The 22,834-nt window shown below is 43.9% G+C and overlaps 2 protein-coding genes across 9 annotated transcripts in view; one reads left to right on the top strand and one right to left on the bottom strand.

Annotated features, from left to right (window-relative positions):
• ATP7B (ATPase copper transporting beta) overlaps positions 1-22,834 on the top strand; it is an 84,482-nt gene that overhangs the window by 2,659 nt on the left and 58,989 nt on the right. The window lies entirely within an intron of this gene.
• Positions 10,577-11,735, bottom strand: LOC133049150 (small nuclear ribonucleoprotein G-like). Its single transcript, XM_061133059.1, has one exon. The coding sequence runs from the start codon at positions 10,954-10,956 to the stop codon at positions 10,726-10,728; it is 231 nt and encodes a 76-aa protein (XP_060989042.1). The 5' UTR covers positions 10,957-11,735; the 3' UTR covers positions 10,577-10,725.

Below are 22,834 nucleotides of genomic sequence, written 5' to 3'. Positions count from 1 at the left end.
GCTGAGCCCTGTGTTTGAGCACTTTCCATTCCTTTCTGTTCACGCTCATTCAGTCCTCACAAAACCTTTTGATGTAGGTATTTTCTCATCTTCACCATTTATTTGACAGTTTTTTTCAGTACAGGCATACCTTAGAGATACTGCGCTTCAGTTCCAGACCACCACAGTAAAGCAACAGGCATTGTTTGGTTTCCCAGTACATATAAAAGTTGTGTTTACACCATGCTGTCATCTGTAAAGAAGGCTGAATGCTGAAGAATTGATGCTTTTGAACTGTGGTGTTGGAGAAGACTCTTGAGAGTCCCTTGGACTGCAAGATCAAACCAGTCAATCCTAAGGAAAATCAATCCTGAATATTCTTTGGAAGAACTGGTGCTGAAGCTCAATCCTTTGGCCACCTGATGCGAAGAGCTAACTCATTGGAAAAGACCCTGATGCTGGGAAAGATTGAAGGCAGGAGGAGAAGAGGACGACAGAGGATGAGATGGTTGGATGGCATCACCGACTAAATGGACATGAGTTTGAGCAAGCTCTGGGAGATGGTGAGGGACAGGGAGGTCTGGCGTGCTGCCATTCATGGGGTCACAAAGAGTCAGACACGACTGAGCTACTGAACAACAACAACAAAGTGTACAATAGCAGTTTGTCTGAAAAATGTACACATCCTAATTTAAAAATAACTTGATTGCTAAAAAATGCTAACCATCATCTGACCCTTCAATGAGTCATAACCTTTTTGCCAGTGGAGGGTCTTGCCACTACCAGCTAAGAATTGTCACTCGCCACATGATTCTACAAGTATGAAGCCACTAGCTCCTGCAACTGTTGCCCTTCAGCACACCCTGAAAAGAGTTCAGGGCAGAGATCAGGAATGAGGTACTCTGTGCTATCAGAAAACTAGCAGAACAGGCCTTCAGATAGTTAGATATTTTCAGATTTTATGAGCCCAGTTTCTTGGATCTTCTCATACCTGGGAAAACACTAAAATCATTAGTAGAGACCTCTGCTCCATGTGACTGGCAGCAAGCAATCTTCTTGAAAGATGTGTACTTAACTGCATGTATCCCCTTTCCCTAAAATAATATATATATCCTGACTTCCCCCACTTTGCAGCAGTTGTAGGCCCACATGAAACATAACTCACAACTCTCAGTCTGAGCATTTTTTTTTTTTTTGGTCAATACCTCATCGTTAATGGCTGCTGACTGATCAGGGTGGTGTTTGCTGAAGGTTAGGGGTGGCTGTGGCAATTTCTTAAAATAAGACAACAGTGAAGTTTGCCACACCGATCGACTCTTCCTTATATGAACGATTTCTCTGTTTGATAGCATTTTACCCACAGGAGAACTTCTTTCAAAATTGGAGTCAGTCCTCTCAAACCCTGCCATGATTTGATCAACTAGTTTGATAAAGTTTATGTAACATTCTAAATCCTTTTTTGTCATTTCAGCGGGTCTTCACAGCATCTATACCAGGAGTAGATTACATCTGTTGAACAAACCACAGTCTTTGTTCATTCATAAGAAGCAGCTCCTCTTCCATGAAAGTTTATCATAAGATTGCAGCTATTCAGTCACTTCTTCAGGCTCCCCTTTAATTCTGGTTCGCTTGCTTTTTCCTGGAAGCTCAGCTGGTAAAGAATTCGCCTGCAATGCAGGAGATCCCGGTTCAATTCCTGGGTCAGGAAGATCTGCTGGAGAAGGGATAGGCTACCCACTCCAGTATTCTTGGGCTTCCCTGGTGTCTCAGCTGGTAAAGAATCTGCCTGCAATGCGGGAGACCTGGGTTCAATCCCTGTGTTGGGAAGATTTCCTGGAGAAGGGAAAGGCTACCCACTCCAGTATTCTAGCCTGGAGAATTCCATGGCTGTATAGTCTATGGGGTCGCAAAGAGTCAGACACTACTGAGCGACTTTCACTCACTTACTCACGCTTGCTTTTCTACCACATCTGCAGTTACTCCCCTCATTAAAGTCTTGAACCCCTCAAAGTCATCCTTGAGGGCTGGAATCAATTTCTTCCAAATTTCTGATAATATTGGTGTGTTGACCTCTTCCCATGAGTCGTGTGCGTGTGTGTGTGTAGTTGCTCAGTCATGTCTGGCTGTTTGCGACCCCATGGACTGTAGCTCACCGGGCTCCGCTGCCCATGGAATTCTCCAGGCAAGAATACTGGAATGGGTTGCCATTTCCTTCTCCAGGGTATTGAACCCAGTCTCCTCACATTGTAGGCAGATTCTTTGCTGTCTGAACCACCACCAGGGAAACCCATGAGTCATGAATGTTCCTAAGAAGAGTAAACGAATAGTGTTATTCTGATGCTGAGAGGTGTGGCGAAGTACATGAATCAGGGGAGGAGCATTAGGATGACATGGAAGTGGAGGACCTCTTTTAAGCAGGTGATCGGGGAGTTCTTGGAGGAGGTGGCATTTGTGTGGAGACCCAAATGATTCAGATTTGGGGGAAAGTGTTCTAGGTTGAAGAACCAGGGGGTGTCAAGCTTCTAAGTTAGGAGTGACCTGAATGTCTGAGGAGCAATAAGAAAGCCAGAGTGGCTGGAGCAGAGGGAGGTGGGGGAAGAGCTAGAACACAAGGTCAGGGTTCATCATCTTTACAGATGGGGAAACTGAGGCAGAGAGAAGTTAGGTAGCTCACTGGAAGTCCTGCAGCTGGTAAGGGGCAGATGTGGGATTGAGTCCCAACTTGGCCTTTCTCGCTTTCTCAGATGTGTATTTTCTTCCAAACTTACTTGACAATTGGTCGTATACCACTTGCCTTTGATCAAACTTTTCTTTGCAATATGGTTTTGAACAGAGCTTTCCTTTGCAACTCTGCACTTCTTGAAAGTAGGTACCAGGTTAGAATCATTTAAAAACTACTCTGCACAGCACATAGTAGGTGCAGCACAGTGGATCTTGAATAAAGAATTAGACCATGATCCCCTCCCCTGGTCTTCTCTTCAGAGGCCTCCCGTGGGGCAGCAGTGACCCTCCCTGAAAAGGAGGTGGCCTGTGACCTGGCCATTGGCCTTCAGGCCACAAACACTGGAGCACCTTCTGTTCACTTGCGGGGGCTGAGCAGAGGATGGAGAGATGAACAGAGGTCTGCCCCGTGCTCTTGGAGCTGGCAGTCATAGGTGCTGGAGCAGAGGTGTCCTCACAGGGTAGGTCGCACAGACAAGGGTGATCAGCCTCTCCTGGGAGGGAGGGGTGCAGAAAGTGCTCTGGAGGCAGTGGTGAGGTCTTGGAGGAGTGGGGTCTTGGAGGAGGAGTGGGCGTTGGCCGGAATCACAGTGGACTGGAAGGAAGGATGTTGCTGGTAGAGGACAGGACTGGAAGGATGCATTTGGGAGGCTGTGAGTGGCTTGGAAAGTGATTATGGAAGGCCCAGTTTTTCAGATCAGGAGTTCGGACTTTATGCCCAAGATAGGAGAGTTTGAGACACTCCTCAAGGGAGTGGAGCTGTTGGAACCTTGCTAGAGGCCTTGGACAATGACCAGCACCATCCAGACTGCAGGTGGCTGAAGAGCCTAAAGAGGAACTGGGAGACGGCTGTTTTGCCCCCTTTTTTGTGGAGTCTATACTCCTGAGGGTCCTAATGTCAGAGGCCAGTGGTTATCCTGGCAGCCCCAACACAGAGCACATCTGGTACTGTTGTAACTGGGGAATACATTACAGGGGTGTGAGCATGCTGGCTTTATAAATGTGTTTTTATCTGACATGCATTCTCCTCTCCATTGCAAGCATGGGGATAGGCCAGTGACATGAGCACTGTTCACTGATAGCATAGCGTAGATAGTGAGAGTCATTTCCTAGGCAGGTTGATAAGAAGTCTAGGGGTCCCCAAGGAGAGAGAGGTCTGGAATATTCAAGGAGGAAGAAAGGACAAACTTTTTTTTTCCCTCTACATTCTTTAGGATTATATAACAATAATGTATCCTGCCTGAGGACAGTCTTTGGATTAAACCTTCTGGTTAATTCTGTTATCTTAAAATGTAAAGTATGGGAGTAGGTCTGCTCTTTACAAGGATGTATCCTGCCTGAGGACAGTCTTTGGATTAAACCTTCTGGCCAATTCTGTTATCTTAAAATGTAAATTATGGGAGTAGGTCTGGTGAGGTCTTTACAACCTCCAGACATTCTCTGGATTCTTTGGAGTATATAACTCCATTGCTAACACTAGCAAGGGGGTACTCTTTCTACCCCCTTCTGATGTCTATGTCAGAAGCTTTCTCTATCTCCTTTATACTTTAATAAAACTTTCTTATACAAAAGCTCTGAGTGATCCAGCCTCGTCTCTGGCCCCGGATTGAATTCTTCTCCTCCGGAGGCCAAGAACCCCGACGTCTTTGTGTGATTCAGCAACAACCTTTCATCTTGGGGGCTTGTCCGGGATCCTTCAGGACAAGGTAAGGATGCTCGGAGCTCTAGTTCTTTGTTCTCCTAGCGAACATGTTTCCTGCTGTACTTTACTAACTCTACGGTGTGCTTGTGTGAATGAATGACATGCCCTGCGCGGAGCAAGTGAGGAGCCCTGCTCTGCGGTTCCGTGGTAACCTCATATGGCTTATGGCAGAAACCTGTTGAGGGTTTATACCGACCTGCCAATGCCAAGAGGCACCCAACGTCTCCTTCGGGAACCAATTAGAAATGGGCAAAGCGTGTGGACCGAACTCTCCTTTCTCTGCCAAGCTTTTTGGTCTCTTTGACCATTTCATAACTCCTTGAAAACTAGAAGTACTAACCTAATCTATCGGATCATAGACTTTCAAGGGACTTGTGATCTGTTACTGCGTACTATGACTTAGGTTCCCAAACTTGGGTTGGTAGTCAGGAAGCACCTAGCCTTGCTAGGCATGGAAAGTTTGGAAACTAGATGGAGTTCTAGCTCTAAGAGCATCTCTGAGGTTAAAGGTTACTCAGATCGGAACTACAAGGGATATTTTTCTTCCTTTGGTAACGCTCTTAGTGGATAAGAGGAGGCTCATACTGGTGTGGTGACGCTTGGAAGAAACATCTCAGTTTCATGTTTATATCGGTCTTACTGTGGTTAGGAATATACTCAGGGTCATGCACAGGCACTCAGGTGACGAATGTTTCCCCCAGCGGTTTAGCCTGGGAGGCATTCTGGAAGGTTACTCTGATTGCACCCCCAGTGGCATCAGAGGCAAGCAAGGTTTTAATGGTGAGGAGCTGGACGTCAGTCAGGGATGCCATCAGGTCTACCCCTGGTGCATCCCCACCCCATCTCCGTGGCGGAACCGGGAGGGACGAGTAGGTCGCCTGCGTCGGTAAGGGACAGACTTAAGTCTGACCAGGGAAGGAAAACTTTGGTGTAAAGTCTGTCTACACCCCCATCTAGAGCAGGGAGGGACGCCTCCGGTAGAAAAACGGCGCTGGTCTCTTTTTTTCTCTGTCACAGATGGGAGCTAACAATTCCAGCCTCACTCCTTTGAACTGTATCCTGGAAAACTGGGATAGATTTGATCCCCAGGGCTTAAAGAAGACACACCTGGTCTTCCTGTATGATACTGCATGGCCGCGGTACCCACTGGAGGACGGTGAAGCGTGGCCAGTTGGAGGATCTCTTAAGTATAATACTGTTTTACAATTAAACCGGTTCTGTAGAAAACAAGGGAAATGGGTAGAAGTAGCATATGTGTTGCCCTTTTTCTCTCTGTGAAATATGCCAGACTTATGTCCTAAGGGTATAGATTTGGGTGTGACTCCTTCAGCTCACTCCTGAGCTCCTACTTTGCTAGATGAGATGGAGGACAGGAGACAAAGAGATAAAGAAAAGCAGGTTTCTCCAATCCATCCCTGGGATCATATGCATAGAGCAGAAAGAGAGACTGAGGAACAGCCACAGACGCTGTTGCCTCTTCATGAAGCACCCACCAGGAGAAATAATCAGTCTATGAGAGTTAATAAGCCTTTTTCTTATCAAGAAATACAAAAAATCAAGGAGGATGGGAGACTATTTAGAGAACCCAGAAAAATGTATTAGAGCTTTTAAAGGTGTTACTCTGCTTTATGACCTTACTTGGAAGGATGTGATGTATACCTTGGGACAAACGCTGACTCCCGACTCAAAGACTTGAGTCTTGAGTTTTGGGAAAAGCGGTTGCTTATGGAGATGAATGGCTTGGTAATGAATCAGTAGGGAAGAGGGAGGACCGCCCTCCCCACTGGGAAATCAGGCGTCCCAGCTACAGAACCAGACTGGGACTACAACACAGTGAAAGGAAGATGGGATCAGAGTCATTTTGTCAGATGTATTCTTGAAGGACTCAGACAGGCGTGTGCTAAGCCTTTAAACTATGGCAAATTGGCAGACATAGAACAGGAGGAGAAGGAAGCTTCTGGTAAATTCCTAGATAGACCAAGAGGAGCCCTTCGCAGATTCACTGAGATTGATCCCGAAAGTGAAGGAGGAAAAGTAATCTTAAAGGATAGATTTCTCACTCATTCGGCTCTAGATATCCACTGTAAGCTATTAAAACAGGCGTATGGACCAAATCAATCTTTAGATAATCTGTTACAACTGGCTCAGACAGTCTATTAAGGAAGGGAATATGAGGGAAAAGAAAGGCAGAGAAAGACAAAGGAACAGGCGGAAGCCTTCACAATGGCTATGAGAATGTTCTTAAACAGCCTGAGAGAAATGCCCAGAGGGACCCAGGTGAAAAGGGTTGGGCTTGCTATTACTGTGGAAAGGAGGGGCATCTCAAGCGGGATTGCCCTCAGGCATCCAAGCCAACCCCGGCTCCATGTCCGGTCTGCAAAGAACCACACTGGAAGAGAGACTGCTCCCAGAGACGTAGGTTTCAGGGGTCAGACTCTCAAGACAATCAGAACTGAAGGTGCCCGGGGGTCCCCACACAAGCTCCCGTCCTAATTACACCTGAGGAACCCCGGGTATTGATAACTGCGGGAGGCCAATCCGTCAGTTTCCTTTTAGATACTGGGGCAACTTACTCCATGCTTACTGAAGCCCCTGGCCCACTTTCTTCCCAATCCACTTCCATAATGGGACTGTCTGGATGAGCCAAAAGATATTATTTCAGTTATTCTTTATCTTGCAACTGGGATTCTGTGCTATTTTTACACAAGTTTCTGATTGTGCCAGAATCACCCTCATCCTTTTTGGGGAGGGATATACTGAGCAAGGTCCATGCCTCTGTATTCATTAATATGGAGCCCTCCCGTTCTCTCTCTTTAGTTGAACAAAATGTAAATCCTAGAGTATGGGCTGATGGAAAATCTGTGGGTCAAGCACAAAATGCTATTCCTGTGGTTGTCAAGCTCAAAGACCCTCACTTATTTCCACATGAGAAGTATCCACTGAAACCTGAGGTTAAAGAAGGGTTAAAACCCATCATTGAGAATTTATTTTATTTTATTTTTTATTTTTTCCATCATTGAGAATTTAAAGGAGCAGGGACTATTAGTTCCCTGTAACAGTCCATGCAACACTCCTATTTTGGGTATAAAGAAATCAAATGGTAAATGGAGATTAGTTCAAGATTTACGAATAATAAATGAGGCTGTAGTCCTTTACACCCTGTGGTGCCTAATCCTTATACTCTATTGTCTGAAATTCCTGAATGAGCCAAATATTTCTCAGTAATTGATTTGAAAGATGCCTTCTATTCAATGCCTTTGGCGGAGGAAAGTCAATTTCTATTTGCCTTTGAAGACCCTTCGCAGCCAGCTTCTCAGTTAACCTGGACGGTTTTGCCCCAGGGATTTCATGACAGTCCTCACTTATTTGGACATAGTTTGTCATGGGATCTACAAAACTTTAATAGCTCTGAAGCGGTGGTGTTACAATATGTAGATGGTATTTTGCTCTGTGCTGAGACAGAGGAAGCTTGTTCACGAGCCGCAGAAGACTTCCTAAACTTTCTGGCAGGCTGTGGTTACAAGGCATCAAGAGAAAAGGCTCAGCTTTGTCAACAATCTGTTAGATATCTGGGCCTAACTATATCAGAAGTGACTAGGGCCATAGGCCCGGAGAGAATTAAACCTATACTAAACCATCCCCTACCTATGACTTTAATAAGACAATTGAGAGGATTCTGGGGAATCTACAGGCTACTGTCCTATTTGGATTCCAGGTTATGGGGAACTTGCCCGGCCTTTATATAAACTTACAGCTGAAACCCAGCAGGCCCGAACCGACAAACTGGTTTGGTCTCCAGATACTCAAAAGGCTTTTAAGGTTCTTCAGACTGCTGTTCTGCAAGCTCCCACTCTGACCTTGCCCACAGGGTCAGAATTTAACTTGTTTGTCACTGAAAGAAAAGGTATGGCCTTGGGAGTTTTAACACAACCCCAAGGGCCTCACCAGCAAGCTATTGCTTATCTAAGCAGAGAATTAGATGTAATTGCACGTGGGTGGCCCCACTGCCTATGAGTAATTGGGGCAATGGCGTTATTAGCACCTGAAGCTTTAAAAATAATTAATGGACAAAACCTTACTGTACTGACTTCTCATGATGTGAGTGGAATCTTAAACTCTAAGGTTAATATTTGGATAACAGATAGTAAACTTCTTAAATATCAGTCATTGTTGTTAGAAGGACCAGTAACTAAGCTCAAAGTTTGTGGAAATTTAAATCCTGCCACTTTCCTTCCTGAGAAGGAAAATGAAACACCTGATCACGATTGTTCCCAATTCCTAACTTTATTTTTATTTTTTATTTTTTATTTATTTATTTTTTTTGAGCACGGCGGCCCGCCCAGTCCAATTCCTAACTTTAAACTATGCAGCAAGTCTGCAAATACCTTCAACAATCGCATGTTATGCCTCTTCTTAAACTTCTTAAACATCTAACAACCCTAAGATGGACTGATGTAACTATGGACATAATGTGACTTTTCATTTTGATGACTATTTTGCCTTACATTTGTAACTGTATAATGGGGTTTTCTAACCGTCTAAAAGCTTTTAATTTACAAATGGTTGTCTGAGCTCCTATGAGTGCCACAGCTTCCTCCAACTATTACTTGGGGCCCCTGGATCAGAGACCCTCAATATGAGGGTTAGGAGAATATATTACATCTAAATGTAAGACCAGAAACTATAAAACCTCTAGAGGAGAACATAGGCAAAACACTCTCCAGCGTAAATCACAGGAGGATCCTCTATGACCCACCTCCAAGAATATTGGAAATAAAAGCAAAAATAAACAAATGGGAACTAATTAAATGTAAAAGCTTTTGCACAACAAAGGAAACTATAAGCAAGGTGAAAAGACAGCCTTCAGAATGGGAGAAGAAAATAGCAAACGAAGCAACAAAGGATTAATCTCAAAAATATACAAGCAACTCCTGCAGCTCAATTCCAGAAAAATATATGACCCAATCAAAAAATGGGCCAAAGAACTAAACAGACATTTCTCCAAAGAAGACATACAGATGGCTAACAAACATATGAAAAGATGCTCAACATCACTCATTATTAGAGAAATGCAAATCAAAACCACAATGAGGTACCATTACACACCAGTTAGAATGGCTGCTATCCAAAAGTCTACAAGCAATAAATGCTGGAGAGGGTGTGGAGAAAAGGGAACCCTCTTACACTGTTGGTGGGAATGCAAACTAGTACAGCCACTATGGAGAACAATGTGGAGATTCCTTAAAAACTGGAAATAGAACTGCCATATGACCCAGCAATCCCACTCCTGGGCATACACACTGAGGAAACCAGATCTGAAAGAGACACATGCACCCCAATGTTCATCGCAGCACTGTTTATAATAGCCAGGACATGGAAACAACCTAGATGCCCATCAGCAGATGAATGGATAAGGAAGCTATGGAACACAGTGGAATATTACTCAGCCATTAAAAAGAATTCATTTGAATCAGTTCTAATGAGATGGATGAAACTGGAGCCCATTATACAGAGTGAAGTAAGCCAGAAAGATAAAGACCAATATAGTATACTAACACATATATATGGAATTTAAAAAGATGGTAACGATAACCCTATATGCAGGACAGAAAAAGAGACACAGATGTATAGAACAGAATTTTGGACTCTGTGGGAGAAGGCGAGGGTGGGATGTTCTGAGAGAACAGCATTGAAACAAGTATACTATCAAGGGTGAAACAGATCACCAGCCCAGGTTGGATGTATGAGACAAGTGCTCAGGGCTGGTGCACTGGGAAGACCCAGAGGGATGGGATGGGGAGGGAGGTGGGAGGGGGGCTCGGGATGGGGAACACATGTAAATCCATGGCTGATTCATGTCAATGTATGGCAAAAACCACTACAGTATTGTAAAGTAATTAGCCTCCAACTAATAAAATGAAAAAAAAAAAAAAAAAAGAATATGTTGCCTCAACAATTTAGGGGCTATGCCCCTAAACCGCAGGAAGTAGTTATGGAATGAAAATGACACCCCTTTCCCTTGGCAACATAATTCTCCTAAAAGAAAAGGGGGGAATGAGAGTCATTTCCTAGGCAGGTTGATAAGAAGTCTAGGGATCCCCAAGGAGAAAGAGGTCTGGAATATTCAAGGAGGAAGAAAGGACAAACTTTTTACTTTTTTTTTTCTCTACATTCTTTTTTTTTTTTTTTTTTGGCTATTACAAAAGTTTATTTAACAAAAAAGTTCAGTAAGAAAATGTACACAACCCAATTTTTCTGGTAGTAAATTGTGGCGAAGGGGACACATGGAGGCAGTTGATTTCTCTGGTGAACACAGCCGTTGCTCATACTCGTCCCAAGGCTTCTAACATGATGATACTATTTCTTCGTATTACCACCATTCCAATATTGTTCTGTTGCCCACTAGTTGCCATCTCCACACATTCATCTATCACAAGATTCATAAAGGGATCAAATCCCTGCAGTATTCCTTGGACATGTCTGCCACCATTTAATTTCAATGATAACTTCTTGTCCATAAATTTCTTCAACTCAGGAGGGTGTGCTTTGCTCATGATGTCTACTCTGCGAGCTCAAAGAAGCCTCCAAACAGAATTCGAGTGGTCCTTCATGCTCCAGCGGCAGGCCCGGGCTTCCTCTACATTCTTTAGGGTTATATAACAATAATGTATCCTGCCTGAGGACAGTCTTTGGATTAAACCTTCTGGCTAATTCTGTTATCTTAAAACATAAATTAGACATAAACATAAATTAGGTCTGCAACGCGGGAGACCCAGGTTCGATCCCTGGGTCAAGAAGATCCCCTGGAGAAGGAAATGGCAACCCAGTCCAGTACTATTGCCTGGAAAATCCCATGGATGGAGGAGCCTGGTGGGCTACAATCCATGGGGTCGCAAAGAGTTGGACACAACTGAGCGACTTCACTTTCACTTTCACGTTCTAAAACATAAATTATGGGAGTAGGTCTGGTCTTTACAAGGATGTATCCTGCCTGAGGACAGTCTTTGGATTAAACCTTCTGGCCAATTCTGTTATCTTAAAATGTAAATTATGGGAGTAGGTCTGGTGAGGTCTTTACAACCTCCAGACATTCTTTGGATTCTTTGGAGAGTATATAACTCCATTGCTAACACTAGCAAGGGGGTACTCTTTCTACCCCCTTCTGATGTCTATGTCAGAAGCTTTCTCTATCTCCTTTATACTTTAATAAAACTTTCTTATACAAAAGCTCTGAGCGATCCAGCCTCGTCTCTGGCCTGGATTGGATTCTTCTCCTCCGGAGGCCAAGAACCCCGACATCTTTGCATGATTCAGCAACAACCTTTCAATAGCGAGGACAAATCCGAGATCAAGTGTGTGCAGTGTTATTTCTATCTGTAGAGTTGGAATCACTGCCAAGTGGAATTCTGGAATGTTTGTGACTTTTATTTTTTCTAAATTAGTTTAAAAGAGAAAATCTGAGCAGATCAAAGGTTGATGAGATAAAAGTAGAGGGCAGAACAGAGAGTGAATCTTTTATTGTGACATAACTAACTCTGCAAATAAAGAGTTTTAAAACACCAGTAATTGTGAAATCCATGGTGCTTGAATCTTGTAGCAGCTTTGTTGAAAGCCCGGTTCCTCTGCAAACTAAAAGCCATCCCAAGCATCGGGCATTAGAAACATCTACAGTTTGTTGGGAAACTGCTATTATAAAAGTAATTTACCTCTATAACAAAAATCTAGAAAATAAAGACCAAAAGGGGCAATTTACTTCTATTCCTGCTATTCTCAGGATTGTTTAAAAAAAAAAAATTCAACTGAAGATCTAATTGGTGGGGAATTCCCTGGTGTTCCAGTGGTTAAGATTCTGGGCTCCTAGTACAGAGGGCCGGGGTTCCATCCCTTGTCAGGGAACTAGACCCCACATGCTGCAAACAGGAGCTCACATGCTGCAACAAAAACTTGGTGCAGCCAAATAAATTAATTAATTTAAAAAAAGATCTAATTGGCTTTATTTAATTATTCACAAATCAGCCAGCCTCCTATCTTCACAGAAAGAAAGGGGTTCCAAGGAGCCGTACAAAGTAGAGGACATATAGGCATAGGAGACAGGGCAAGTTATTCTAGCAAAGAGACGATTGTTTCAGGTCAGGTTACCTTCCCATTGGGGAAAGCAGGGGTCTGTCAGGCAGATTACCCAACTAGTGCTGCCCAGCTAGTTGCAGACTTGACTGGTTGAAGGTCATGATGTTCCCGGAAGAGACTAAAGGTGCAGTTAGGTTATATAGTCTGTCTTGTTTGCTGATGTGGGGTTGAGCACAGGTGACTCCCTAAGGGGTGTGTTGTTTCTTTTTTAACAGGATGACTGTCACAAGTCTGTTTGTAAACTTCATTTGTTTGCTTTTGCTGCAGTAGCTGTTGGTTTTTAGAACTAAAACATACCTTCTTGCAATTCAAAGAGAACCGACATTTAACATCTTTGTCATTTTATCCCAATCTCTTCTTCATTTTTTTTTCTCTCTAAAACCAATGGTGCCAACATTATAGATATACTTTTTAAAAACAGTTTTAAAAGCTGTCTATCAGTGGGTCTGTTGTTATTATTACCATTATAGAGTCTCTGGCCTCTCTTTCTCTGTCCTGACAGACTCTTGGTTTAGTTTGAGTAATTTTTTCACCGGCATGCTAGACTTTTTGTCCTTCCATCCTGTTGCTCCAGCATCAGCATACAAACTGCCCTCTCTTCTCCTCAGAATTGCCATGGAAACTCAGGCAACCGTGTGGCCGGTGCCCCTGACAATTTGTTTCTAATCTCGATGGTGCCGGCAAATACCTTTGTCTTATTAGTCAACCTGTGAGTCACTCTTTCAAGCCTTCACCACCTGCAGCGAGCCTTCTGCTCAGTCTCTTGTCTTCCCTTAAATTCTCAACAAATGACCTCACTTCTTACCTGAAGAAAACTGACACCACTGCGTGTGATTTTCTTCAACTTTCTGCCTGTCTCTGCACCTTCTCTCCAAATTTTATGTAGATCTCCAGTCCGTTTTCACTTGCCCATCCCTCGTCTCAGGAAGCCCACCTTCATTTCAAGATCCTCTCATCTTCCTTCGTCTCTGCTGGCTCTGGAGCCTTTATTGGTCTGATCAGGTCTTGTTTTGTCTTCTCTTCGCCTCTAGTCTTTCCTCTCTCTGCAGGCTTTTCTTCTTCAGCCTTATACAGTCGTCCGTCTGCCTTCACCCTGGAGTCTCCTTGCCTCGTGTCTCCCCCTGGCTGTCGTACTGCTTCTCTCTCTCCTCTTCCTCAGCCTCTGAGGAAGAACCATCTGTACTTGCTTGTTTCCATGCCTCCACTCACTTTAACATCTTGGCTTTATTATTATTAGTTTATTGAATATAAAAGACATTGATATATAAACATACACACATACATAGATAGTTATAAAGCATAATAAACTAGAGAACACCTGACCCGAGAACAAGAGAATCATCAATGCCATGGCTTCTTGGCATTGAGGGGACTCAACTCTTCCCTCCTTGTCTTGCGTCACCCGGAGAAATACCCACTATAGAGGTAGCTACTATCCTCAATTTTGTGTTTGTTGTAACCCAGCTTTTTTTTGGGGGGGTGTGTGTCTGTGTCTTACCACATATATGATTGCCTGAACAATGTATTATTTAGTTTTTTGCTTGTTTCTGAGCTTTGTGAAAATGATATTAAAATGTGTTTAGTTTTCTGAGGCTAGGTTGTCTCAGTAGAACACTGTTTCTAAGGTCCACAGCGGTGCAGTGTGCTGTTGGGAAGGTGGCATGGTTTATCCATTCTCCTTGAAAGACTTGGTGAGCTTTGTAGGTTTCTGCAGTCTGTCCACTTCTGTTCCCTCACCACGCTCCTGAAACTGTTTTTGTTTGGGCTTCCATGAATGTCAAAGGCCTATCCTCTCTAATTCTGATTTTAATGGTCTCCCTGCTACTTTTAAAAAAAAAAGGCTTGATTGAGATATGATTCACATACCATGAAATTCCCAGGTATGTGCAAACATCTTCACAATCAATTTGGGGACATTTTCATCACCTGAGAAAGAAATCCTGCCCACGATAGCTATCACCCCTCCATCTTCCAACGACCCCTGTGCCTGAGCAACCTCTACTGTACTTTCTGTCTCTATGGATTTTCCTATTGTGAACATTTTGTATAGATGGAGTCTTTGTCTTCTTCTTGATCTTAGGGGGAAAGCTTTCAGCCTTTCACCATGAAGTAGGATGTTAGCTGTGGGTTTTTCATGCTCTTTATCAGATTGAGGAAGTTCCCTCCACCTCCTAATTTCTTGAGTATTTTTATATAAAAAGATTTTTGATTTGGTCAGATGTTTTCTCAGTGTCTATTGAGGTGACCATGTGTCTTTTACTTTTTATTCTGTTGATATGATGTATTGTTGTTTGGTCACTAAGTCGTGTCTGACTCTGCAACCCAATGGACTGTAGCCTGCCAGGCTCCTTGGTCTGTGGAACTTCCTAGGCAAGAATACTGGAGTGGGTTGCCATTTCCTGCTCCAAATGGTATATTACATTAATTCATTTTTGAATGTTAAGCCTAACTTGGATTCCTGGGACAAATCCTACTTGGTCATGGCATGTAGCCCTTTTTTATGTGTTGCTGGATTTGGTTACTTACTATTTCGTACAGGAATTTTGTGTCCATATTCATGAGAGATACTAGATTGTTTTTCTCGTTTCTCTTGTTTTCTCATGATGTCTTTTCTGATTTTGGTATCAGGGTAATTCTGGCCTCAGAATGAGTTGAGAAGTGCTCCCTTTTACAAATGTTTGATAAAATTCAATGTTGAAGCCGTCTGAGCTTGAGCTTTCTTTGGGGGGAAATTTTTTATTATTACTAGTTGAGTATCTTGTTACAGGTTGGTTCAGAGTATCTTATTTCTTGAGGCAGTTTTGGTAGTTTGTGTATTCTAAGGAACTGGTCCATTTCATTTAAGGTATCTAATTTTTTGGTATATAGTTGTTCTTGGTGAAAAAGCTGGCTTAAAACTCAGTATTAAAAAAACTAAGATCATGGCCTCTGGTCTCATCACTCCATGGCAAATAGAAGGGGAAAAAGTAGAAGCAGTGTCAGATTTTCATTTCTTGGGCTCCAAAATCACTGTGGATGGTGACTGCAGCCATGAAATTAAAAGATGCTTGCTTCTTGGAAGGAAAGCTATGACAAACCTAGACAGTGTATTGAAAAGTAGAGACAGCACTTTGCCGACAAAAGTTCTTAAGTCAACACTCTGGTTTTTCCAGTAGTCATGTATGGATGTGAGAGTTGAACCACAAAGAAGGCCGAGTACTGAAGAATTGATGCTTTTGAACTGTGGTGTTGGAGAAGACTCTTGAGCATCCCTTGGACTGCAAGGAGATCAAAACAGTCATTGGAAGGACTGATGCTGAAGCTCCCATCCTTTGGCCACCTGATGCAAAGAACTGACTCATTGGAAAGGACCCTGATGCTGGGAAAGGTTGAGGGCAAAAGGAGAAGGGGACAACAGAGAGATGGTTAGATAGCATCACTGACTCAGTGGACATGAGTTTGAGCAAACTCTGGGAGATAGTGAAGGACAGAGGAGCCTCACGTGCCGCAGTCCATGGGATTGCAAAGAGTCGAACACAACTTAGTGACTGAACAACAACAAAACGTTGTTTCTTGGTGTTTCTTTACATTCTTTATTTCTGTAAGATAAGTAATAATCATCTTTCATTTCTAATTCTAATAATTTTAGTCTTCTGTCTTTTTTTCATAGATCATTCTAGCTAAAGGTTTGTCAATTTTGTTGGTCTTTTCAAAGAGTCAGCTTTTGGTTTTGACAATTTCCTCTGTTTCTCTATTCTGTCTTTTGCTATTCCACTCTAATCTTTTTTATTTTCTTTTGAGTGTGTTGAATTGTTTTCTCTAATAGATATGTTGAAGTCTTGAGTCCTGATACCTGTGAATGTGATATTACATGGAAATAGGATCTTCTGCAGATCTAATCAGTTGAATTAAAATGAGGTCCTACTGCATCATGTGTGTGTGCTTAGTCACGCAGTTGTGTCTGACTCTTTGTGACCACAGACTGTAGCCCACCAGGCTCCTCTATCCATGGAATTCTCCAGGCAAGAATACTGCAGTGGGTTGCCATTTCCTTTTCCAGGGTGTCTTCCCAACATGGGATCGAACCCATGTCTCCTGCATTGCAGGCAGATTCTTTCTCATCTGAGCCACTAGGGAGGCCCCCCCTGTTGCGTCATAGTGGGCCCTGAGTCCAGTCACTGATGTTGGTATAAGGACACCATGTGAAGGCAGAGAGGAGGAAGCCATGTGGTTACAGAGACAGAGTGGAATGATGCTTCCCTAAACCAGGAAGTGCTGAAGCTTGCCAGCATCTACCAGGAGGTAGGAGAGGGATGTGGAAGAGATTGTCCTTCAGAGTCCCAAAAAGGGAAATCTTGACTTCTAGCCTTAAGAGCTGTGAGAGATTAAATTTCTAATACTCAGTGTGTGATATTTTGTTACCTCATAGGACACTGATACGCCTCCCTTCTGCTTGCTTTAGGTTTCGTCTTTCTTTTCCAGTATCTTAGGCAGAATTTTAGATTATTGACTTGAGATCCTTCTTCCTTAATGGAGAAGTTCACAGCTGTAAGTTTCTCTCTAAGCACTGCCTTACCTGCATCCCATAAGGTTTGTCTTACCGTGTGTTGTGTCTTCATTTTCATTTATCTCAAAGTATTTCCTAATCTCCTGTTGACCTCTTCTTTGACCCTTTGGTTATTTCGGAGTGTCTTGTTTAATTTCCATGTATTTGTAAATGTCCCCAAATTCTTTCTGTTACTGATTTCTGATTCCATTGTTGTCAGAGATCATACTTTGTGTTATTTCTGTTATTTTAAGTGAACTGAGGTTTGTTTTATGCCCTAGCATGTGGTGAAGCCTAGAGAATGTTCCATGTGTACCTGAAAAGAATGAATATTATACTATCATTGGGAGGAAGGTTCTGTAGATATGTTAGTTGTTCATGTTTTCTCTCCTGTGAGTCTGATACCAATTTCAGTGTGTGTTTTTTACCTCTTACACCAATTCTCGGGTACCAGTGGGTGTCCCACAATTTAACACATTTGCAATAGTGTCTATCTGGAGAGAGCATCAGCTCCCGTGGGTTACGGGCTCAGTCCTGCAAGACTGGCCCCCTTGTCCTTCCACTTCAGACACCAGTCACAAGTCCAGGTTGTCACCTGTGCTTCTTTGGGTTTCATTTGCTAAGGGGGCCCACAACTCAGAAATATTTATCTACTAGATTAGCAGTGTATTACAAAAGGATACAACTCAGGAACTGTAGGAAGACAGAGATGCATTTGGCAAATTATGTGGGAAGAGCCACAGAGCTTCTATGGTCTCTGGTCACGCAATTCTCCCCAAGTCTTCACATGGTCACCAGCCTGGAAAGTCTGGAAAACCAGTCCTCTGGGGTTGTTATGGAGGCATGAATGATTAAATCATTGGCTCTCAGTGGTTGAACTTGATCTCCAGCCACTCTACCCTCCCCAGAGTGTTGGGTGGGACTAAATGTTTGAACCCTGTAATCACCTCTTGGTTCCCCTGGCAACCAGCCCCTATCCTTGGGTCTTTTAGAAGTCACCTTGTTAGCTGTGACAAAAGACACCTTTATCATTTTTCTAGCACTTTGGAAATTCCATGAGTTTTAGGACCTCTGTGACAGAAAGGGAATGGAGACCAAATATGTATGTCTTATTATAAGACGGCAGTATCACATATTTTCTGCTTGATCTTCTGCCTAGTTTTTTTTTTTATCCATTATTAACAGTGGATATCGAAGCATCCAGCTGATACTGTTGAATTATCTTTCTTTCCATTTCTGTCAGTTCTTGGTTCATCTATATTTGTATTCTGTTATTAGATGCGTATGTTTATGACTTTTCTATCTTCCTGGCAGATTGACTTTTATCATTATAACATGTCCCTTTGTTTCTGATAGTAGTCTTTGCTTTAAAGTCTATCTTGCTTGATACTGGGCTTCCCAGGTGGTGCAGTGGTAAAGAATCCACCTGCCGATGCAGGAGACACAAGAGACTCAGGTTTGATCCCTGGGTGGGGAAGATCTCCTGGAGAAGGAAATGGCAACCCACTCCAGTATTCTTGCCTGGAGAATCCCATGGACAGAGGAGCCTGGCACAACTATAGTCCATGGGGTCGCAGAGAGTCAGACATGAATGAGCAGGAGCATGAGTATTAGGCAGCATCTCACCCAGCACTGGCAGGGCACTCCAAGGGGCAGACAGATAAAATGGAAGGCTCTAATAGGTGGAAGGGTGGGCAATGACGGTATTGGCACAAAAAGGGGAGATTATTTGGGGCTATGACATCTTTTGGGGGGCAGGGATCTTTTAACTATAAGAATATTTGCTCTAAAATGAGAAGTCTTTTTTTTTTTCTTTCCAATTAGAGTATAATTCTTTTAAAATGTTGTGTTAGTTTCTGTTGTACAACAGTGTGAATCAGCCATACGTGTACATGTGTCCCCTCCCTCTTGAGCCTGCTTCCTGCCCCCACGCCCACCCGCACTGGGTCGTCATGGGGCACCGGGCTGAGCCCCCGTGCTATCCAGCCGCTTCCCACTATCTGTTTCACACGTGGGCGTGTATGTCTGTTGGTCCCTTTCTCCCAATTCATTCCACCCGCCCCTTCTCACCCCAACTTGGTCCACACGGACATCAGTCCTGTCACTTCTCTCCCTCTTTGTCTCTGATCCTGTGCAGGGAACCCCCTCTTTATCTTGCAGGTGACCTCACTAATTTTGACTAGGAAATTTCAGATTGGCTCTTTTATAGGTCACCTTTCTGAGAGGGGTTGAAACTACAAAGAAGCCTTCATTTGCAGGCATCGGGGGCAAATGACCGCGTTGGGGAATTGTTATTTCTTTCTAACAGTAGTGTCTGAGCTTAGACTGCTGGATTGGAGGGGAAAGGAATGGGTGAGTGAAGGAGAGAGCCAGCTTTGCATGGGGTACCATTTGAATGTTGACTGAAAGTTTAGCACTGGGTGTTTGGTAGCAAGCAAATAAAGTAAGCTGTTTTTAGTACTCTCTGTAATTCATTCAACAAATAGTTACTAAGAAACTTTAAAATAGACACACTGTTTTTGTGCTGGGAATACAGTGCTGAGTGAAGAAAACAGACAATTCCCGCCCTTGTGAAACTTATATCCTAACTGGGGAGACTAGTAAACAAGTCAGTAAAATATATCTTGTTATATCATGCAGTGGTTGAGTTCTCTGGAGAAAAATAAGTAGGAAAGAGCCATAGGAAGTGGGAATGTTTGAAACTGTACCCAAGGGAACTGGGGAAGCCCCTGAGAAGGTGACCTTTGAGCAGGGACATTAGAAGGCAAGGACGTGAGTCATCTGGATCCAGGCTGTTGGGGTTGGGCTTCCCTGGTAGCTCAGCTGGTAAAGAATCCACCTGCAGTGCCTGAGACCCCGGTTCAATTCCTAGATTGGGAAGATCCGCTGGAGCAGGGATAGGCTACTCACTCCAGTATTCTTGGGCTTCCGTGGTGGCTCAGCTGGTAAAGAATCCGCCTGCAATGCGGGAGATGTGGGTTCGATCCCTGGGTCGGGAAGATCCCCTGGAGGAGGGCATGGCAACCCACTCCAGTATTCTTCCATGGAGAATCTCATGGACAGAAAAGCCTGGCGGGCCATAGTCCATGGGGTTGCCAAGAGTCGGACACGACTGCGAAATTAAGCACAGCACATTTGTAAGCCGGGAGCAGCAGTCAGGGACAAAGGCCCTGGGCAGGAGCCGGCCTCGCTTTGTTCCAGGACCAGCCACATTGCAAAACTGGTCTTGGTTGAGGAGAGAGGGGTGTGAGGATAGGCTGACTGTAAGGATTTTAGGTTTCTCCTTTCTTGTAAATACGTGGAAACCCCCTGCAGGGCTTTTAGGAGAACCTCATCAAGAGAATGGCAACCCACTCCGGTGTTCTTGCCTGGAGAATCCCGTGGACAGGGGAGCCTGGCGGACTACAGTGTCGCAAAGAGTTGGACATGACTGAAGTGCCATAGCGTCCTCTGAGGTCCCCTTCAAGAAGATTCCTCTGGCTTTTGTTTTGCAAATAGACTTTAGGAGGTAATAGGAGAAACCAAGAGGTCCCTACGATTATATTAATAATGCAGGTAAGATGTGCTCGTGGCCTGGACCATGTTGTCATGGTGTTGTAGCTACGTGTTCCGGGAAACAAACTCACTCAGAAGGACAATGCAGATAGTGGAGTGCAGTTTATTACGCCAGCGGGCCCAAGGCAGAGTCTCCTCTTAGCCAAGGACCCCGACCAGCATTTGTGAAAATCCTTTATACCCCATGTGTACGTGTCTGAACCCACCACCCCAAATTCCTTGAGACTGACAAAGGAAGGGTAAATACAATCACAATAACCCCATCATTCATGTGTTATGTGTTCAAGCAGTTAATAATCAATAAGCCCGCAGTTACATTCCAACCAGTTAATAACCGATAAGCCTGTGGTTACATTCCGATAGATACTGTCTAGAGGCAGGGGTGATTAGAGTGTGTTTTCTCTTAGGTGACGAGTAACCTGGACACAATCTTCAAGGTTCCCCTGTCCGGAGGGGGTCTTATCCTTCCATTGTCGTTCCCATAGGCACTAAGCAGAGAGTTCAGAGTCCATTGGGGAGGCAGCTGAGCATGATCAGCATGGACAGGCCTGAGATGGAGTCCAGGCCCTATGAATTCCTTCTTCAATGGGGGTGCTGAGAAGTGGTTGGATGCTGGATGTATTTGAGATAGAATTGACAGGATATGTGAGTTTGAAAGGAAAAGATGATTCTCAGCAAGGATGAATCCAAGATTTTTTTTTCTTGGGTGAGTGGAAGGAGGAGTTGCCTTTTACTAAGGTGGGAAAGACTGAAAGAAGCAAGTAAGGGGCATGAGAACTAAAAAAAATGTGACCCATGAGAGCACCGAATTTCAGAGTTATTCAGGGACCATATTGAATTCTGTAGACCAGGAGACAGTCTCTAGATTGCTCTGAGAAAACTGTTCCAAAGAGGCAAGGGAGGAGCCAGGGTACATGTATGAATTTTTTGCTGGGAAAAACAAATATGTGATCAGACATAGAAAGATCACGGCATGTTACAAAGAACAGACTTTTCAAGTTAATAATTTTAGTGCTTTCCCTTGTCTGAGATGGTGCACGAATCTAGAATTCCCAGGTGGCGCTAGTGGTAAAGAATCTGCCTGCCATTGCAGGAGATGTAAGAGATGTGGGTTCCATCCCAGGGCCAGGAAGATGCCCTGGAGGGGAGGGCATGGCAACTCACTCCAGTATTCTTGCCTGGAGAATCCCATGGACAGAGGAGCCTGGAGGGCTATAGTCCATGGGATCATAAGGAACCAGACATGACTGAAGAGACTTAGCATGCAGGGAGTCATTGAAATTTTTCCCTAGATATGCATCTTAACTATCTCAGGACCAAAGCATGGAATGTTTCCTGTTTTTCTCCATTCTGAATTCCCTAGGGGAAATTAATGTGCTCTCTAGGGGGGATGTGCAACTGTAGTGGCTGATGGCTTGATCCCTGTAGAACTGGAATTGCAGGTGACATTTTTTTCTGTTTAGACAGCTCAGTTTTAGACAGGTTAATCTTTGGTGCATATGAAATATCCAACAGGAGAAACTGGTTAAGCTCTTAGGTCCATACGTGTGGAGTTTGGGAGTTATTGGCCACAGGTGGTATTTCTACTGTACTAAATGAAATCACCAAGAAGTACAGACAAGGAAGGGATCCAAGGTCTGAGCTGGGAGCCACTCCAGCCCTGAGAGGTTTGAGGACTAGTCTCTTGTGAAGAACTCCGTAGAGGAGTCGCCAGTGGGTAGGAGGAAAATCAGGAGCCATGGGTACCTGGTGACTGACCTTGGGGACAGTGAGAAGAGTTGTTTGGCCAGCTCTTTGCAACTCCAGGGACTGCAGCACACCAGGCTTCCCTGTTCTTCACTGTCTTCCTGAGTTTGCTCAAACTGATTTCCATTGAGTTGGTGATGCCATCCAACCATCTCATCGTCTGTAGTCCCCTTCTCCTCCTGCTCTCAATCTTTCCCAGCATCAGGGTCTTTTCCAAAGAGTTGGCTCTTTGCATCAGGTGGCCAAAGGATTGGCTTCAGCATTAGTCCTTCCAATGAATATTCAGGGTTGATTTCCTTTAGGATTGACTGGAGGGAAGGCTCTAATCAAGTGAGTGGGTGGTTGAGATGTTTGCAAGTTCTTTTCTGATTGTTTGTTTTGGGAAGCAGGAGTGGGCTTATCCTTGGGGGTGGAGCGTGTGGGGTGGAATGGAGGTCAGAGAAGCAGGGAGGAGAGTGAGGAGGGGGAGGACCAGGGAG

This window comes from Dama dama, chromosome 30, assembly GCF_033118175.1.
Source record: "Dama dama isolate Ldn47 chromosome 30, ASM3311817v1, whole genome shotgun sequence".
Lineage (NCBI taxonomy): Eukaryota > Metazoa > Chordata > Mammalia > Artiodactyla > Cervidae > Dama > Dama dama.
The sequence above is the reverse complement of the archived record's forward strand: the minus strand, read 5'-3'. Positions and strand labels throughout refer to the sequence as shown.